Source organism: Melanerpes formicivorus, unplaced genomic scaffold (assembly GCF_026170545.1).
Source record: "Melanerpes formicivorus ecotype bairdi unplaced genomic scaffold, bMelFor1.0.p_v2 SCAF_61, whole genome shotgun sequence".
Classification (NCBI taxonomy): domain Eukaryota; kingdom Metazoa; phylum Chordata; class Aves; order Piciformes; family Picidae; genus Melanerpes; species Melanerpes formicivorus.
In genome coordinates this window covers 3,255,800-3,271,948 of record NW_027142413.1, presented here as the reverse complement: position 1 = coordinate 3,271,948, position 16,149 = coordinate 3,255,800, and the positions used below count along the sequence as shown (strand labels likewise).

The following is a 16,149-nucleotide window of genomic DNA, read 5'->3' as shown; positions in this document are numbered from 1 at the left end:
TCATATGGCTCACATAATTGTGGCTGACTTCATGAGGAAGTGTTCTACTCGTTATTTTATATCTGGAAGAAAAAGGTGCAGTATAAACAGCACACTGTGATACGCTGTTCCTGTTCTGTTAGAGTCTTTGCATTAGTGGATGAAAAAACCCACCTGTACAATTTGCTATGATCTGTTCAGAGAATTAGGATTGAGCCAATGTGATCCAAAGTGATTTTATTCTCTGTGATACTTGTATTTAGCTGCATCATTCCTAGAGTAACATACCTAATGTACCTGTACAGTACATGGGATAAGAAAAGGAGTACTGTGGCTGTTTACACTAAGGCAGCAGGAAATGCTAGAATGGGGCTTTGTCTGAAGTGCCTCCTTTATCTCAAAGTTCAAATATCACAGTTCATGTACTGATGTGGTGCATGAATGTATTTTTCTGGAGTGATTCAGTTGGCATGTTTTTTAAACAAAATAGTATAGCTGAAGAGAATGGTTCTATACCTGCATCATGTAATTGTGTAGCAGTTAAAATTGTAGAGATCTGTAATAGAACTTCTTAAATAGATGTTGAGTGAGGAATGAATGGAATTGCCTATGTGAGCACCAGAAGAACCAGCAGAAGGGCTAAAATGAGTGTTTGCTGTTTGACAAAGAGCGGTGTATATGAGATTTCATTCAAATTGAGAGGGAAAACAAACAGACTAAAGGTGAAGTGTCAAGAGGATGAATGAAAAGACTGGAGTTATAAGAAATACAGATAGGGAAAACAGGAGAACTGTAAATTACTTTGCCTGAGACTCAAGAGGAATGAAACAAAACAATGATGGAAAGATCCCAAATGACACCCACTCATGAAAAGTATGAAAAGCACGTCTAAAATCTGTTCATAAATACCAAGCAAGAAGAATCCAAGAAACATAATGAGGATTTACTAACTGATATCCTTTGTCTTTAGTGTTGTCCACAAGTGGTCCTGTCCAGATCACTTTGGCATACATGTGTTTGTATGAGTGTGAGCAAGTGAAATCTGTGAATAACACAAGCTTGCTTAGAGATTCTGTTTAACAAAACTCATAGAATGGCTTAGGTTGGAAGGGACCTTAGAGGGCATGTACTCCAACTTCCCTGCCATAGGCAGAGATGCCTCTCAGCTAGACTTGGCTGCTCAAGGCCTCATCCCATCTGGCCTTGAACACCCGCAGGTAGGAGACATCCACAACCTCCCTGAGCAACCCATTCTATCCTCATACTGAAGAACTTCTTCCTAAGATCAAGTCTAAACCTACTCTCCCTTATCTTAAATCTATTCCCTCATGTCCTATTACCTGAAACTTTTACGAAAAGTGCGTCTCCAGTCTTCCTGTTGGATCTTTTCAGGTATTGGTAGGCAGCTATAAGGTCCCCCCAGAGTCCTGTCTTCTCTAGGATGAACAACCCCAGCTTCCTCAGCCTATCCTCATAGCATTGTCTTCCTACTCCATCAAATCTCAGTGCTTTTTATTACAGTGGATTCTTACTGGTGTAATGTATCCAGAATTTAAAGGGTTTGTGTTCTTCAAGCTCTTCTGCTCAGCCACACTTGCGGCCATCTTCCTTCTTTGAAGTTTCCCCACTCTGTTGCTAGATAGTAGGCAGAGAAAAACTGTTGAAGCTGACAGCAGAGGATCACATTGCTAGATTTGCTTCAGGACTGTACAACATAAAAATGCATAAGTAGTACTGACTACAGTGTGACTGAATGTTTTCTGTGTCTCCCTAAAGGATGGAATGGGAATCTTAGAAATTGCATTTCTGTTTACAGCTTCTTCAATTGTTCCCTTACCCTGTCCTGAATATCTGTGTCCTATGGATCTGAACCTAATTTTCTGAAGCAGACTATATATATTGTTAACCTACTTTAAAGATGGTATGACCTAAGAGTCACGGGCAAAGTCAAACATTAACTAGCATCAAGTACTAATCCCTAAAATTATTATTTAAAACAGATAATGAAGTGGTGAGACTTTGCTACTAGGTGTTATAATACCAAAGTTTATATAGGTTCAAAATATGATTGAACAGATAAATGGGGGCCAGAGGGAATCCATCAAAAAATTATTACCACGGAGATGATATTGCACAGAAACTGAGTTGCTTTGTGTGTGAAGCATATGAGAATGTACTAAGGAAGTGTTGCTGCAAGTATCTCTTAACCAGTTTCCGTGTTTGTCATGGGCGTCTTTTGGTGTGATCAGTGCTGGAGACAGGTACTCATTAATCCTGAGTCTAACCTAGTATGGCAAGAATGTATACTTTATCAGGAATATCAGCCAATATAAAGGCAGCTGTGCTCTGCATGATTGTATGTGATCTTGAGTTGAGCTAGTTCACTGAAAGTTGGGTTTTTTTTCCTTTGTCACAAATTTAGTTAGGGTGCCAGGTGAAAAGATGCTACCTATGGTCCATTCCACATGAATCTCTAACCAAAACTGAATTTATACAACACTTCTGTTTCTTCATGCAGGTCGTATCTACAAGTGCTTGTTTACTGGCTCTGTGAGCTCACTACTGACACTGCCATTAGATATTCTGTCAACGTAAGTACTTGCACAGTTTTATACAATAGCTTTTCTAGTCTGCAAAAATGGTTGCTTTGGAATTTAGTGTCCCTTTCTTCCAATTACACTTGTTATTTTCCATCATGTTGTGTGAGCAGCTGTTAATCTTTGCATAGTGAAATGTATGACCAACAGTATTACAGCAGAAACAATTTCGCTTTGAAGTTCTGTTGTTCAGGATCTTTGGAAATGGAAGGCCCTGGTTAATGAAGATTTGTTTGATGTCAATAAAACTTAGACTGCAAAATGACAATAATAAATTTATTAGAGTTTAAATCAGATGCCCCATGGTAGACTGTTAACATGGATTGCTCACATATTAATACCACAACATATTGTTTGCTTTTGTTACATTCTTACACTTCAAATTTAATTTTATCCATCCCAAGTCTTCTGTGTGATAGGATTTTGTTTTTCTCTATTGGATTGCCTCCTAGCTGACACTTAAATTTTACTGCTTCAAATACCATTTGCTGCTGAATATTGTCTTTGTCTTTTTAAACCAATTTTACTTATAGAATCAGTAAATGCCAACACAGCAGTTTCTGGCTGGTTGTGACTTTTTTTCCATTATCTTGAGCTTGAGAAACTGAAACAGTTTGAGTAGAATCAGTTGCACACCAAGCAAAGTTTGGATCAATGTTGGCTGGAGACACCAGGTCATGTTACATGTAATTAATTTTTATTAATGGAGAGAGATGCTCACTTGAAATTAGTAATAGTATGTTTCCTGTTGTCTCCCAGTAAGTGTAGGTTTTGGGTTTATTTTTTGAGAAGAATCTGAGGCAAGTGAACCTAGAGTACCTGCCTGGAGAGCCAGACTGGTACTTCTCTGGGGGTGGCAGAGTGCTGTGCTGGCATATTTTCTGTTTGTTTTAAAGAACATATTTTAGTTGGTTTTGTGAGGAAATTCACTGTGATCAAGGAGCAGTGCAAAGGTGGCAAACAAGTAGGAGAGAGTACCCAGAGTTAGAAATTAAGCCAATTTAAATATTCCTTGCATTGCATGAAAGCCTAATTTCAGTTGTCTAACCAAACTTTGTTCTGCTGCTGCTTTACAGTTACGTATGACTTGGCAGGTTGGGATTTTTAAAGTACAGAGATAATAACTGAGGTACAAGACAACCCAAAATGTAGGTCAGTTGAAGGCAAACTGCAATTCTGTTCTTTTGGTTAGGGCATGTTATAACAGGGCAGCTGAGCAGATAGAATGTTTCAGTGGATTCGATGTTAGGCGTCTAACCATTTAGACAGGCCTTTTACTGTAACAAATTATTTACTTAGCAACTATTTGTGTTTGCTTTGCTGTTCTCCATTATTTTTCCTCAACTGCTCTTGAAGCTTTTCTTCATGCTGAGTCAGCTCCTGTTTTTCAGGGATATTTGTGTTTAAACAGTACTAATTTTACAAATCAAACCAGAAGGAAATAAAAACTTTCCAAATCTGTGTGTCTTGGCCCTTAGAGCCGTTTGTATACGGGTACATACAGCCTTCCAACAAGAAACTGTTGTGCAACAGATCTGATTTGATTTTCAATGACATAACATTTATGTATCTGTACTTTCCTCACCTAGACACAAATTATTTATTATTTTTTTTTGCACAAATACCCATTTGATTTGTTGATTTGGCCTATGTGGATCTGTTTGTGGTAAACAACTGAATTTAGTCTTACTAGCTAAATTATTTGTCATTAATGTTTGGGTTTTTTTCGTTCTTTAACAGAGAGAACTTACTGGCTGACTGTTTGCAGGGATGTTTTGTGGTAACGTGCACCCTGTGTGCATTTATAAGCCTAGTTTGGCTGCGTGAACAGATCGTCCATGGAGGAGCACCACAGTGGCTGGAACAAAATCAACAACAACCACTCAATGGTGTTGGTCAACAAAATGAGGTCAAACTTAATTGCTCAGTAGTTGATGATAAATTCAGAAAATATGTTTTCATGAATAAATACATTATCAGAACCCTGCAGTAATGTTATCTTACTGCAGGGTGTCTTCGATTAGCAGCAGTTGAATATGTTGCTATATAAACTCAGTTATTGCACTGTTAAGTTTTTGAAGTCTTATAAAGGGGAATGTTAATGGAATTATTGCAATACAGTTTTTGCAAATTAACTGTAATGTTGTTCAGTTCATCTTAATATCTTACCCTTAAGATTTTGTACATGTAAAGCTGAATTGTTAGCCACAATCAGTGAGGATGCAGTTTGCTTTTTGGTCTTTCTCAGGAGTACTTCAGTAATTTGTGAAGTAACAATTCACTGTTCTCAAAGCAGCTGGGGGTTTTGCTGAAACGTGAAGCACATGCATGTGCTTGCAGGAGTCTCTTGTGCAGGAGAAGAGATGATAAAAAAAATAACATGCACAGGGGGAAATAATGAAAATTTTGTTTTGTTTTGTAATAAATGTGATTTTTTTCTAAAGGACAAAGGTACAAATCCTCGGCTTGATGACTGACTTGTCCTTTAATTATATTTCTAATATGATAGTTTCCATAAGATCAAGATAGTTCCCCTCTATTGAGTCCATGTTAGACCACATCTAGAGTGCTGTATCTAGTTCTAGGCTCCCCCAGTACAAAAGAGACCCAGAGATGCTGCAGTGCATGCAGTGAAGAGCCAACCAAAATTTAAGGACTGGAGAATCTGACATAGGAGGAGGCTGAGAGTTGAAACTGTTAAGTGTGGAGTTTGGAAGACTCAGAGTGAACCTTATCAGTGTCTGACAGGAGGATGTAAATAAGGCAGAGTCTTGGTAGTATTGAGCGACAGGACAGCAGGCTCAAACTAAAATACAGGAAATTCCATTGAGATAAAGTAAAAACAAAAACACCAGCAATAAACAACAAATTAAAAACCCAGATGTGGTGTTTTGGTTTCCTTTTACTGTAAATGTGACCAGGAACAGGTCACACTGGGACAGGTTGCTCACAGCGATTGTAAAGTCTACGTCTCTGGAGCTGCTCACTAGTCAACTTGTAGCAGCACTGAGGAGCCTGCTGTAACCTACACCGTTTTGAGTAGATGGGTTGACTGAACGATTACTAAAGGTCCTTTCCATCCTCAGCTACCCTGTGAAGAATTCAGATTATTTCTCTTCCTCTTGTAAAAGCTTAAGTGGTCCAAAATGTCATGTTTATCTAAGACAATACATTATTAACTTTTTTTATAGTGATTTTTTTCTATATGCAAGATAAAAAGCACAGGGAGAGATGGATCCATTTAACTGAATTGAATACTAAATCTTGTTTCTGCAGGCTCAGGCTGTTGTAAATGGAGGTGTTGAAAATGCTGTGCTTGATCAACCTGCTAACCCGGGTGCTGAGAATGTAGTTGTAGGTGAGAACCCTGAAATTCAAGAGGAACAAGTAGATGAAGAGGAGGAGGATAATGAAGATGAAGAAGATGCTGTAGTAGAAGATGCAGCAGATGCAAACAATGGAGCACAAGGTAACAGGTGACTCAAAACAGTAATGTTCTAGTTCTTTTAAATACAACTTAAACCATTGAAAATAGGACTGTCATAATTCAAAGAAGCTGTGTAAAGTCCCACTTAAGCTTTGCAAAACTCATATATTCCCTTTGACTGCTGAAGAATTTACTTCCTGAATAGCTATCAGCAGTTGTGAGTTGAATGTTATAGACCTGAGTTTTTCTGTTAATTTAAAACATAGCAAGGAGTGGTTACATCTTGGTTTGGGTGAGTCTTAGCAGCTGTAAAAATGGCTGTTATCTCCTCAGATGACATGAACTGGAATGCTTTGGAATGGGATCGAGCAGCAGAAGAGCTTACTTGGGAGCGAGTGAGTAAGAATCATACACTTGAATAGAATAATTTAGACTCATCAATTGTAGTATTGCTGTGTTTAAAATCGACTTGGGATAGTTTTCACACTAGACAACAGCAACCAAATCTATCAGAGGCTGTAGTGACCTAAAAAAGTTGTTGTGTTAAAGGCAAAATGTTGTTGTGCTACTCGTTGACTATCAAAAAAGCATTTCTTTGATTTGAAGTATAGTAGCAGCTTAAAATACATTTTAGCACAGACTTTTCTGAAGTCATCAAGTGTGTCAGGTTTAGAAATTAATTGCATCTTGCATCAAGGATGATAGGCCAGATTAGGAGCACATGGATGTTGCATTATATTTAGTTTGATGCTTCATTTTTGTCTTCATGAAAGCATTAAACTAAAGAAAAGAGAACAGGACACATTGGTTTATTTCTTTGCATATTTGCAAAGACAAATTTATTTCTTAAAAAATGATGGAGCACTTTAACATTGTTCCTGTTTTCTTTATGGATCACAGATTCCATAGTTGGAGCGTGAGATGCAAGCATGCTGTAATCAGAATAGTATGAAAAAGAACTGGATTTTTTTTTTATAGCTGGTTTAGAAGACAACATTTGATTTCATGCAGCAAAATCTATCTGAAGGTAGACAGCAGCTTCATGTGATTTGCCACCAATTCCTATGGTGGACAGTTGAGAGTCCTAGGCACTGTATTTCTAGGCTGTGATATAGTTGTTGCTTTGATTGCAGAGTAGTAGAAACTATTTTTGTCACAAAGGGACAGGTCTCAGTCTTTGTTTTGCATTTAGTGAAAATTTCTTTGTTTTGAAAGATACATAGTGAAAAAGGACACAAATAGGTTCAGGTTTCTGAACCATTCTGTTGTATCTCGAGATGAACATGTTTATTTCTGAACCAGTTTATGTGCTGGAAAATGTTTGTGATTGAAAATATGTTGAGGCTTCTCCATAAATAAAGAATCAGTTTCAGGAAACTCTCATAACTATTTGGAGTCCTTTGTGCTGGCATCAGCTGTAGATACCTAGTTGGCATTTATTATCAGAAGCGGGGTAGGCTTTTCTGCTATTTCACTTTGTGAAAACAGCGTGTGCAAGCTTTCTGAATTTTCAGAAACATTTGCGCCTTGGTTTACTTTGTAAAGTAAGCACAGCTTTGTCTGTAGCACTCAACATAGCCTTCAACCTGGTACTCTACAGGAGTGATCATGAAGTAAGGGTGTCTGGATTAAAATGATAATAAACTCTTGAAGTGAGGGGGAAAGAAGGGCTTTTAATTTTTTTTTTGGCGGGGTGGAGTGGGTCGTTTGGTTTTTTGTACTCTTTGGGTGTTCTGTGGATGCTTTCCATAGCATCTCTTCAGGGCCATGGAGGTTTATTTCCTGTCTTCCCTAGCTGGAAGCCAATTCTGTTCTAAACTGAAACAACATACAGCATAGCATAGCAACATTATTCTGTTACTAGTTGGCTTTATACTTCAACGGTAAAATAGTAACTTTCAGTTTCCCTCAGTGCAGCATAAACCTCACAATTAGGAAGGAAAAAAAGTCTGTATTTCAGTATTTTCTTTAAACCTGTTTTTACATAATAGTTCAGTTGATAAAATCTTTTGCACATAGAAAATCTTCACAGTCTTCAAAGTCTTGGAGAGGTATAGTGTATGAATTGATTCATATGTTTGGTTTGTCACCTATAAATACATGTGTATTAAGATACTCCATGTGTTTCACTGCCTTTGATTAACTGTGAACAGAGTTTACAGCAGTGAGAACTTAGCTTCTATCCTTACCTTTAAGAATTTATGTCCATATTCTGTTGGTTGAGCACTAAAAAAAGCTTTTGATGGTATTGAACATTAAAAGTTGGTGTGCATGAGGCTTATTATAGATACTGTTGCTTAGTTTTTCTGAGGAGTAAATAAAATCCACTTTATTCACAGATGCTTGGACTTGATGGATCTTTGGTTTTTTTGGTAAGTGAAATCCTTCATTTCAAGAATTTCTGTAGAAGGCTTTTTTAAGTCAACTGTAGATTTTACAGTTATAAAAACAGGGACTTCCCTTTTAAAGAGGCTTTCATATCATGTCATGTTCAAGCAAACTGTCTCTTCTGGAAATTTCAGAGTTGTATGTGTCTAGCATAAAAGTGGAATTTCTTAAAATGCATGGGTAACTTTGGATCACACCCTCCACTGTAAATAAAATCTAGACACTTAAGGAAAGCATACGCTGAAAATACCTAGCCTTAAGTCTTTATCATTCTCAAAATACTGTCTTCATTCATGAGTCTCTGATTTGCCCTAATACTACCAGAACAGCACTAGTGAATGTATAGTGTAGACTAGATTTCAGAATTTAAAATGTTCAGCTGGTGGTTGTTTTTTTCTTGACTTCATTAGGATTTGGGAGTTTATTTCGTTTTCCCTTCATTTTTTTTCCCCTCTTCAGTATTACATTAATTGATACCAATATCAAATTTTTTCTCTTTTTATATATGTCAAAAAAATGACATCTCCACCTTATTCAGCCTATCTTATGGAGTGCACATCTTTTAAATTGGTTCCAAAAATATTTTATGACAGTAATTTAGCAAAGTGCTCCTGGAAAAAGGCTGTTTGCTTTTTAACGCTTCTCTGTGGGTGAGCCTGTGTTGATTATCTCCCTAACTCTTACATACATAATGCATATCTTCTAGTGGGCTTTGTTATAGTTTGTATGAAGAGGGCTATCTGCTGCCCACATCCTACCTGACTTGATAATGTCAAGTTCTGACTTCAGGGTCAGGGGAGAGAGAGTGCAAAGAATTAATGGCAACAAAAGTCACACCAACATTCATTGAGTATGATCTGCCAGGTCAGTTATTTTGAAAAGAAGCCATTTGTATTTTAAAGGGGAAAAGCATTTTTGCTCTATTATAGCAGTATAAATTGTATTTCCATTAATGTGTGAAAGAAATAGAGTTCTTAAGTATGAATGTGTGTGTTAGACATTTACCTACTAGGGTATTTCATTTGAAATAAAATGTCTTACATTTCAATGAAATGTCTCATTCTTAAAATAGTGTGAATTTAGCCATAAGTATAGCTTGGCTAAAGGTAATACTGAAACACAAGGGATGTGCTCTCTGTCATTTCTAGTGAGGGCTGTCAGTTTTCTTGAGGTGTTTCTTGGGACAGTCTTACTTTTAAACATTTGTATGAATGTTTCCTCGTTTGTAAAACAAATACATTCACTTCGTGTAAGTACTTTGAAGGTTGGTACTATTTATATTGATTTTGAAATAAAAGTTTATTTTTACAGATCAGCAGTGTTAAGAGAAACACAAATGATCTTATTTAAATGTCCTTAAGTGTAAACAGATGCTTTCATGATGTGTCCTGTGGGTATTGGCATTTGTGTTACACACCTAACATTAGAGCTAAGAAATGTGCTTTAAGTTCTGGTAATACAAGGCAGATGAAATTAAGTTTATACATATAAGAATAAGAAGTGTAGAAACAAAAGTAAAGTTGTTTTTCAAATGACTGGCATTTATGTACTGTTTCCTTGTTTTCCTCCCTCTTCTCCCCATATTCCTTACAGGAACATGTCTTTTGGGTGGTATCTTTAAATACGTTGTTCATACTTGTATTTGGTAAGTGTGCTCTTAAGTGTTAAAAAAACCCTTCTTTCTGAAGTGATAATGGAGGTTGATATTTGAAAGCTTTTCTCTCAGAGTAAATAAGTTGTGATATCTGAAAATGGAGCCACAAACAAACTGGGAATTACGATGATAAATACTTTTTTATTCTAGCCTTGTCATTTCAATTCCTTTAAGTGAACAGATTTAAAATAGGAAGTCTAGCAAAAGCTTAACGTCAGCAAAATCACAAAAAAAACAGTATTTTTTTGGCATACTGTTCAAGGAGGAACCTCCTGGAAATGAGTCTGAGCAATTGCAGTACTGTTGGGAATGCCTAAGATACTGTTTTTCCTATAGTTTTATCTGGATATAGTTAATTCACTTTTCCCGTCAATAATCTGGTTTTGGTGCTCAAAATCAGGAGGGAGAGGAAACACACATGAGCATAGCTGTGTGGAGTTGTCGAACATATTTACATTTGCACCCAAAATTACTACACAAGTTTCCTTAGTTCACACAACTTAGACTAACTTAGATTTTAGAAAGCAGTAAATTTTAATCAGTGGCACATTTTACTGTATTTTTCTTTCTCCTTTGTGTAGATGCTGAGGCTGAACTGCAACTAAAAATATTCACAAGACTCTATTTGTAGTACAAGATAGGAATATTTTAATTATCTGATTCCATGTATATTTAGGGATGGAAAGATAGCTTGAAAAAACAATACTCAAACTGTCAATGTGTATTTTTCAATCATTTGAACCCTAAGAGAAACAGGTAAAACGCTTGCTTTATTTTAAATAGCAGTAAGGCTCCCCTTTGAGGTTTTCTGTAGTTTGTATTTGAGATTTACTGCTTACAATATGCAGGGTAAATGTGCATTTCCACTCTGAGGGAAGGTGGGGGAAACAAATTTAGACATTTTGGGTGGGTTTGGGTTTGTTTTGTTTTTCTTGAAGAGCCTCCTGAGAAGCATGAGACCATGATTAAGGATTTCTTTCTTTTTTTTTCCCCTCCCCTGTACCTGACACCTACTGAGTGACATGGCAGAGTAACAGTTCTCCCCTGTGCCTCAGTTTTGGCTTGTTCGATTGCTAGCAGAAGCCTTTGGATTACTGTGCCCAAGTTTGTTCATTACACACAACTGTGCAGAAGGAATAACATTTTACTAACAATACAGAGCACTTGAAGAGATTCAGAAACAATTTCACTTCCTTGGATTATTTTTGTTTGTTTATTTGGAAGGGGATTGGCTGTGTTGGTTTGTTTTCTTGAGTGGACTTTCTCAGCAGAAGAGCTGTAAAAACTGAAGTTATACTATAGATAAAAAAAATTTGCTGGTAAAATAAAGCTTAGAGTACTGAACCAGTGATTAAGGCATCTAGCTTCTGCAACAAATCAGATCAAAAGAAATAAAGTATTGTGTGAATGCACAAAAAACTAACTGTTCTAATGAGAGCTGGAAAATACTGGAATTGCGCTTGTTCTGATAATTAGTCTATTTCAATCTGTAGTTCTCATAAGTTAATGAGGCTTTTATACCTTCTATAAAATTTAGGCTTTTTTAATATAGAGAGGGTACTAAATCCTTGAATTAAATTAAGTAAGTAATAGGAATAATTAGTAAGGTTATGTAATGGGTTGGGGCAAACCCCCTCCCCCCCACGGGCATGAACAAGAACTCAGACAAAGGCATTGCAAAAGTGATGGAAAGTTTAAATAGGAAAACAATTTAAGAACAAACACCAATGAAAGCTTTACAGAGACCCACAAGCACCGTGGCAAAGAGAGAGATCCCAGAACATGCCCAAGAACATCCCATCCCCACCTGGGGGTACACCCAAACCCCCCAGGGCTCTTTCCTCGGAGGCGGCTCACGCCGTTTTACCTAGGCTGCAGCTGGGGACGAAAGAGGAAGTGAAGACCCCGCGTGGACAATTTATAGGGGAGCAGGGCATTATGGGAATGAAATACCTGCCTGTGACCACCCCCTGGGCTGGGCCCACCCCTTGAGACCTCCCAGGTCTGGTCTATGCAGTGGCATCCAGGCCAGCACCCAGCCTAAACCACCACAGGTTATCATACAGATGTGTTTTCAGTAGGTGTGGGAAAACACAAGTGGGAAAGAGAGAAGAGGAGAGTGGTTTTCCCAAGCAGTTGAGCAGTAGATCTGAAATTCAATTTGTCCCTCACAAGCCTATTTTTAGTAACTATCCCAGTAAACAATGCTGCCTAATTTACAGCTGCTGAATCTCTAGTTATTCATAATTACAGTCCTGGTGAGTTTAAATGTCACAGGAGGTACTTTCTAGGAGATAAAACAGAAGGGGAAAGCATTTAGAACCTTAATTTCTAGTCTAGAAATTCTTCTATGATGTTTTCTTGGACATGTTAATTAAGTTTGGCTTAATATTTTCTCCTTTTAGTGCTCATAGAGGAGTTTGTACACCTTCATGACCTTTATGAAAAGGCATCTATTAGAAATTCTGTTTTAAGGTTATTTAAAAAAAAAACCCTACCTGAACTGTGTTCTGTAATCTCACTGTCAAGAAGATAGGACTTCCAGTCATGAATCTGATGCCTGATAGGAGCCAAGTGTGATTTTTATGAGTCCTCTCTTTACCTTTCACATTTTTGCTGTTCCCAGTAACTGCTGATTCTCTGAAAAGGCCACAAGTTAAAATTTTCTTATCATTGATTAGAATAATGCAAGTCCTGCAGAATCTTTTCCTAGTTTTCTTTTTACATGTTGGTCTTATGGAAATGAGGTAGAGAGAGAAAATCATCAGACTTTCTATTTGAGGCTATTTTTAGTCTACAGTAGTCCCCAGAGTGGATTATCATGATTATAGTGAAGGCAGTATAGGTGAAAATAAAAGATTGCCATTACTGCAGCCCCAATCTTCCAATTGACTCCTGCTACTCCTGTGGGAAAGTGAAGTTGAATTCTGTAGTCCTTTCTGTCTTGATTGGAAGACCACAGAGTGACCTAAAACAACTACTTGATCCTGTTGAAAATACAGAGGTATCTGAAAATGGGAAAAGTTTGTGCTTTTCAGTTTAGTTCTGAGGTCTCAAAAATGGCAAGAGTGAGTTCTCAGGAATGATGACAGAGCTTACCACGCCAATTCAGAGTAAAAGACTTATCAGTTGTTTCTCATCCCTTCACTGGAACATCACCTTTTTTCAGAATGCTCTGGGTTGGGAGGGACCTCTAGTGAACAGGGACATCCCAAAGTACATCTGGTTGCTCAGAGACCCATCAGTTCTGATCTTGAATGTCTCCAGGCATGGGGGCATCCTTTCCATTCAGAGATTTCTGCAGGAGTTTGCATTTTTCACGGTGTTGTTAAGAATTAAAGCACTGAAGATGAAGCCTTGCTAAAGCAAGTCTTATCTGACCAAGGTGTAGAATGGCCACATAAGTCCTCTAAGGCATGGGAAAGCGTGAATATACAGAACCAGGTTTCTACAGCAGTCTATCAGACCGGTACTGCTCTAGTACATAAGACTGAGACATTGAATTAATTTATACGCAGCAAGATAAACTGAAAAGACTGTCCCCTTAGTCTGTGTAGGTTTATATGGCTGTCTTTCAGTGTGAGTTATGATCTGATTTTTCAGTGTTTATAAAACTATAGAAATACAACACTTGCAAATGTTTGCACAGTAATTCGTGTCTGTTAAAAAGTGGCAAGGTGAATACAGTACGGTCCTGCAAACTGTTACAGTACCATCCTGCAAGTAAGACTCCATTTAGCAGTTTTCATGGATTTTCCCCCGCTTCTTTCTGCTTTATTTTGTGCAGCATTTTGTCCATACCACATTGGTCACTTCTCCATTGTTGGCCTCGGCTTTGAGGAATATGTAAGTACTGTTACAGAATTTCACAATCTAAAAACTGACACCGTTTATTTAATCATAATACTTTTGTAGCATCCCCCCACTATTTGTGAGTGCAAAAGTAACCTCAAATGTCTTCATTAATTATTTTTTTCTCATCAATCCTTCTTTTAATCCATTATCTCACCCTTTCCCATTTCCTCTGTTATGTCCCCTTCAAGTGAGTTTTCCTCCTTTGGCAAAAAAAAGTGCACGTTTTTGTGCTGTTTTTTTAACAGCCTCTTGTTCCTGATATAGATCTTGTGTACTGAATAATTTTTCATATGATTCTAACAGTGAAAGCTGGGAGGTTGTGGATAGTGTATGGTGACAGCTTTATATAGAGAGATTATTTCATGTTTGAAGACAGTAGTTGTTAGACTTCTTCCTAAATGTAAACATTTCCTGTTCTTAATGAAGATTCTTAAAATAAGTAAAAAATGAAGGAATTTGTCATTGTTGTTGAAAAGTCAAGATTTGGAGTTTGTCTTAGTGATATAAAAAGGAGGTGTAATCTGCTGAGAGATTGATACAATCATCTTCTTTTTCTTTTCTTTTTTTTCTGTCTTTTTCACCCTACCCTCCAGGTTCAAGCATCTCACTTTGAAGGCCTGATTACAACGATAGTTGGATATGTTCTGCTAGCAGTGACTCTAATTGTTTGTCATGTATCCTTTTGTCAGTAGTTACCGGGTTCAAATTTTACATGTAAACCATTTTTCTGACTATGTTTTGAGGAGGCACAGATATGATGTAGGTGAAATGAATTCACTGTTTTGATCTAGTCATGTAGTGAAATTAGAAAAGGTCTTTTCTTGGGCATTTAAATGTCAGTATGACTTATTCTTCAGTACACCAACACATGCTTAACAACACAAAATCATAGGCTTCTTGCTTACTTGAAGGCCTCTGACTAAATTTCTAAAGAGGATGAGTGTGGAACCGTTGTTTTTTCCTCACTGCCCTTACGTTATTGCTATGGGCTGCATAGTTGCAGCAGAAAAAGAAATAGGATTATGAAAATGTGTGGTGTGCAGTGCCTATGTGGTAGAACAGTTCATTGGTGTGTCTCTGGTTTTCCTCCTAAAAGGAAACGAAAGAAACCCTCAATCCGTAATATGCATCTTTTTATTGGAAAAGGTGAGAATTTCTTTTCAAACTGCGTGAAAAGGAAAGACACCAGATAGGCTTGCAGCTTTGTAATGGGCTTACTCATGTTAGGTGTGTGTTTAGGGAGGTCAGTCCAGGACATCATACTTTGGTTTACAGATTCACAGTTTTGAAAACAGAACCCTCATGAAGTACATCCTTCCCATTTTACTTTTGTGTTTTATAAAATTTCCTGCTGCTAAAGGCCACATAATACAAGGTTTCATATTAGTCCAACTGGTGTGTTATGAAGTACTTTTCATTTTTTTTCTTGACAAAACTATTCAGGGCTTGGCAGCACTTGTTAAGTTCCAGCGATCACGGCGTTTACTAGGAGTTTGCTATATTGTTGTCAAGGTAATTCTGGCTTTGCATCTGATAAACAAACCTCTCAATGTAAGATTATATTGTAATTGTCATAGTAATTTTTGTTAAATCAGAAAGATGTTCTTTTTCTCATTTTTCCCTAAAGGTTTCCTTGCTAGTGGTGGTTGAAATTGGTGTGTTCCCTCTCATCTGTGGCTGGTGGCTGGATATATGCTCTTTGGTAAGAATGGGAATAAGTGGGATAAAATATTTTTCTTACAGTGCTTATAGTTTAAGGGGAAAAAAAGTAGTTTTTATCAGAAGAGAGTTTTTGATACAAATTTGACAGCATTTTTAGTTTTATGAACAGTGTTTTCAGAGGTAAAGGGGTTTTTCAGGTACTGCTTGTGCTAATTTTGTTTTCCTTTGTTACTAAATACAAATTAACGTGCTATTACTGCAAAAGATCCAAATCCTTTTTCCTGCATTCACAAGATCTCTGAATGAACTTAGGTAAACTTGTGTACTAAATAATCTTTTTCTAGCCATCTTATGTGAAATGGTAATGATGGTAATGATGTTGTATTTTAACAGCTGTCAAACCTCTTTCTGTTTTGGATAGGATACATACTGTGTTTGCTTGGAATTCAGGACAGTTTTTTTTCTCCCTGATAATGCAACTTCATTTGAATTAATTTATGACTTACATATAGTGTATTTTAGTATTTTCTTCTTTCTGTCAGAAGGAAGAAATTGGTCAGAAATTGGTCTTTATTTTCTGTTCTTAC

The 16,149-nt window shown here is 37.1% G+C and overlaps 1 protein-coding gene across 2 annotated transcripts in view; it reads left to right on the top strand.

Annotated features, from left to right (window-relative positions):
* Window positions 1-16,149, top strand: part of MARCHF6 (membrane associated ring-CH-type finger 6) — a 47,984-nt gene that overhangs the window by 12,760 nt on the left and 19,075 nt on the right. For both annotated transcript variants that reach the window (XM_068162010.1, XM_068162009.1), the window contains exons 5-14: window positions 2,498-2,570; window positions 4,317-4,485; window positions 5,853-6,045; window positions 6,337-6,398; window positions 8,343-8,375; window positions 9,985-10,036; window positions 13,833-13,891; window positions 14,494-14,574; window positions 15,344-15,412; window positions 15,528-15,602. In XM_068162010.1, coding sequence (XP_068018111.1) covers window positions 2,498-2,570; window positions 4,317-4,485; window positions 5,853-6,045; window positions 6,337-6,398; window positions 8,343-8,375; window positions 9,985-10,036; window positions 13,833-13,891; window positions 14,494-14,574; window positions 15,344-15,412; window positions 15,528-15,602 — 866 coding nt within the window. The remainder of the gene's footprint in view (window positions 1-2,497; window positions 2,571-4,316; window positions 4,486-5,852; window positions 6,046-6,336; window positions 6,399-8,342; window positions 8,376-9,984; window positions 10,037-13,832; window positions 13,892-14,493; window positions 14,575-15,343; window positions 15,413-15,527; window positions 15,603-16,149) is intronic.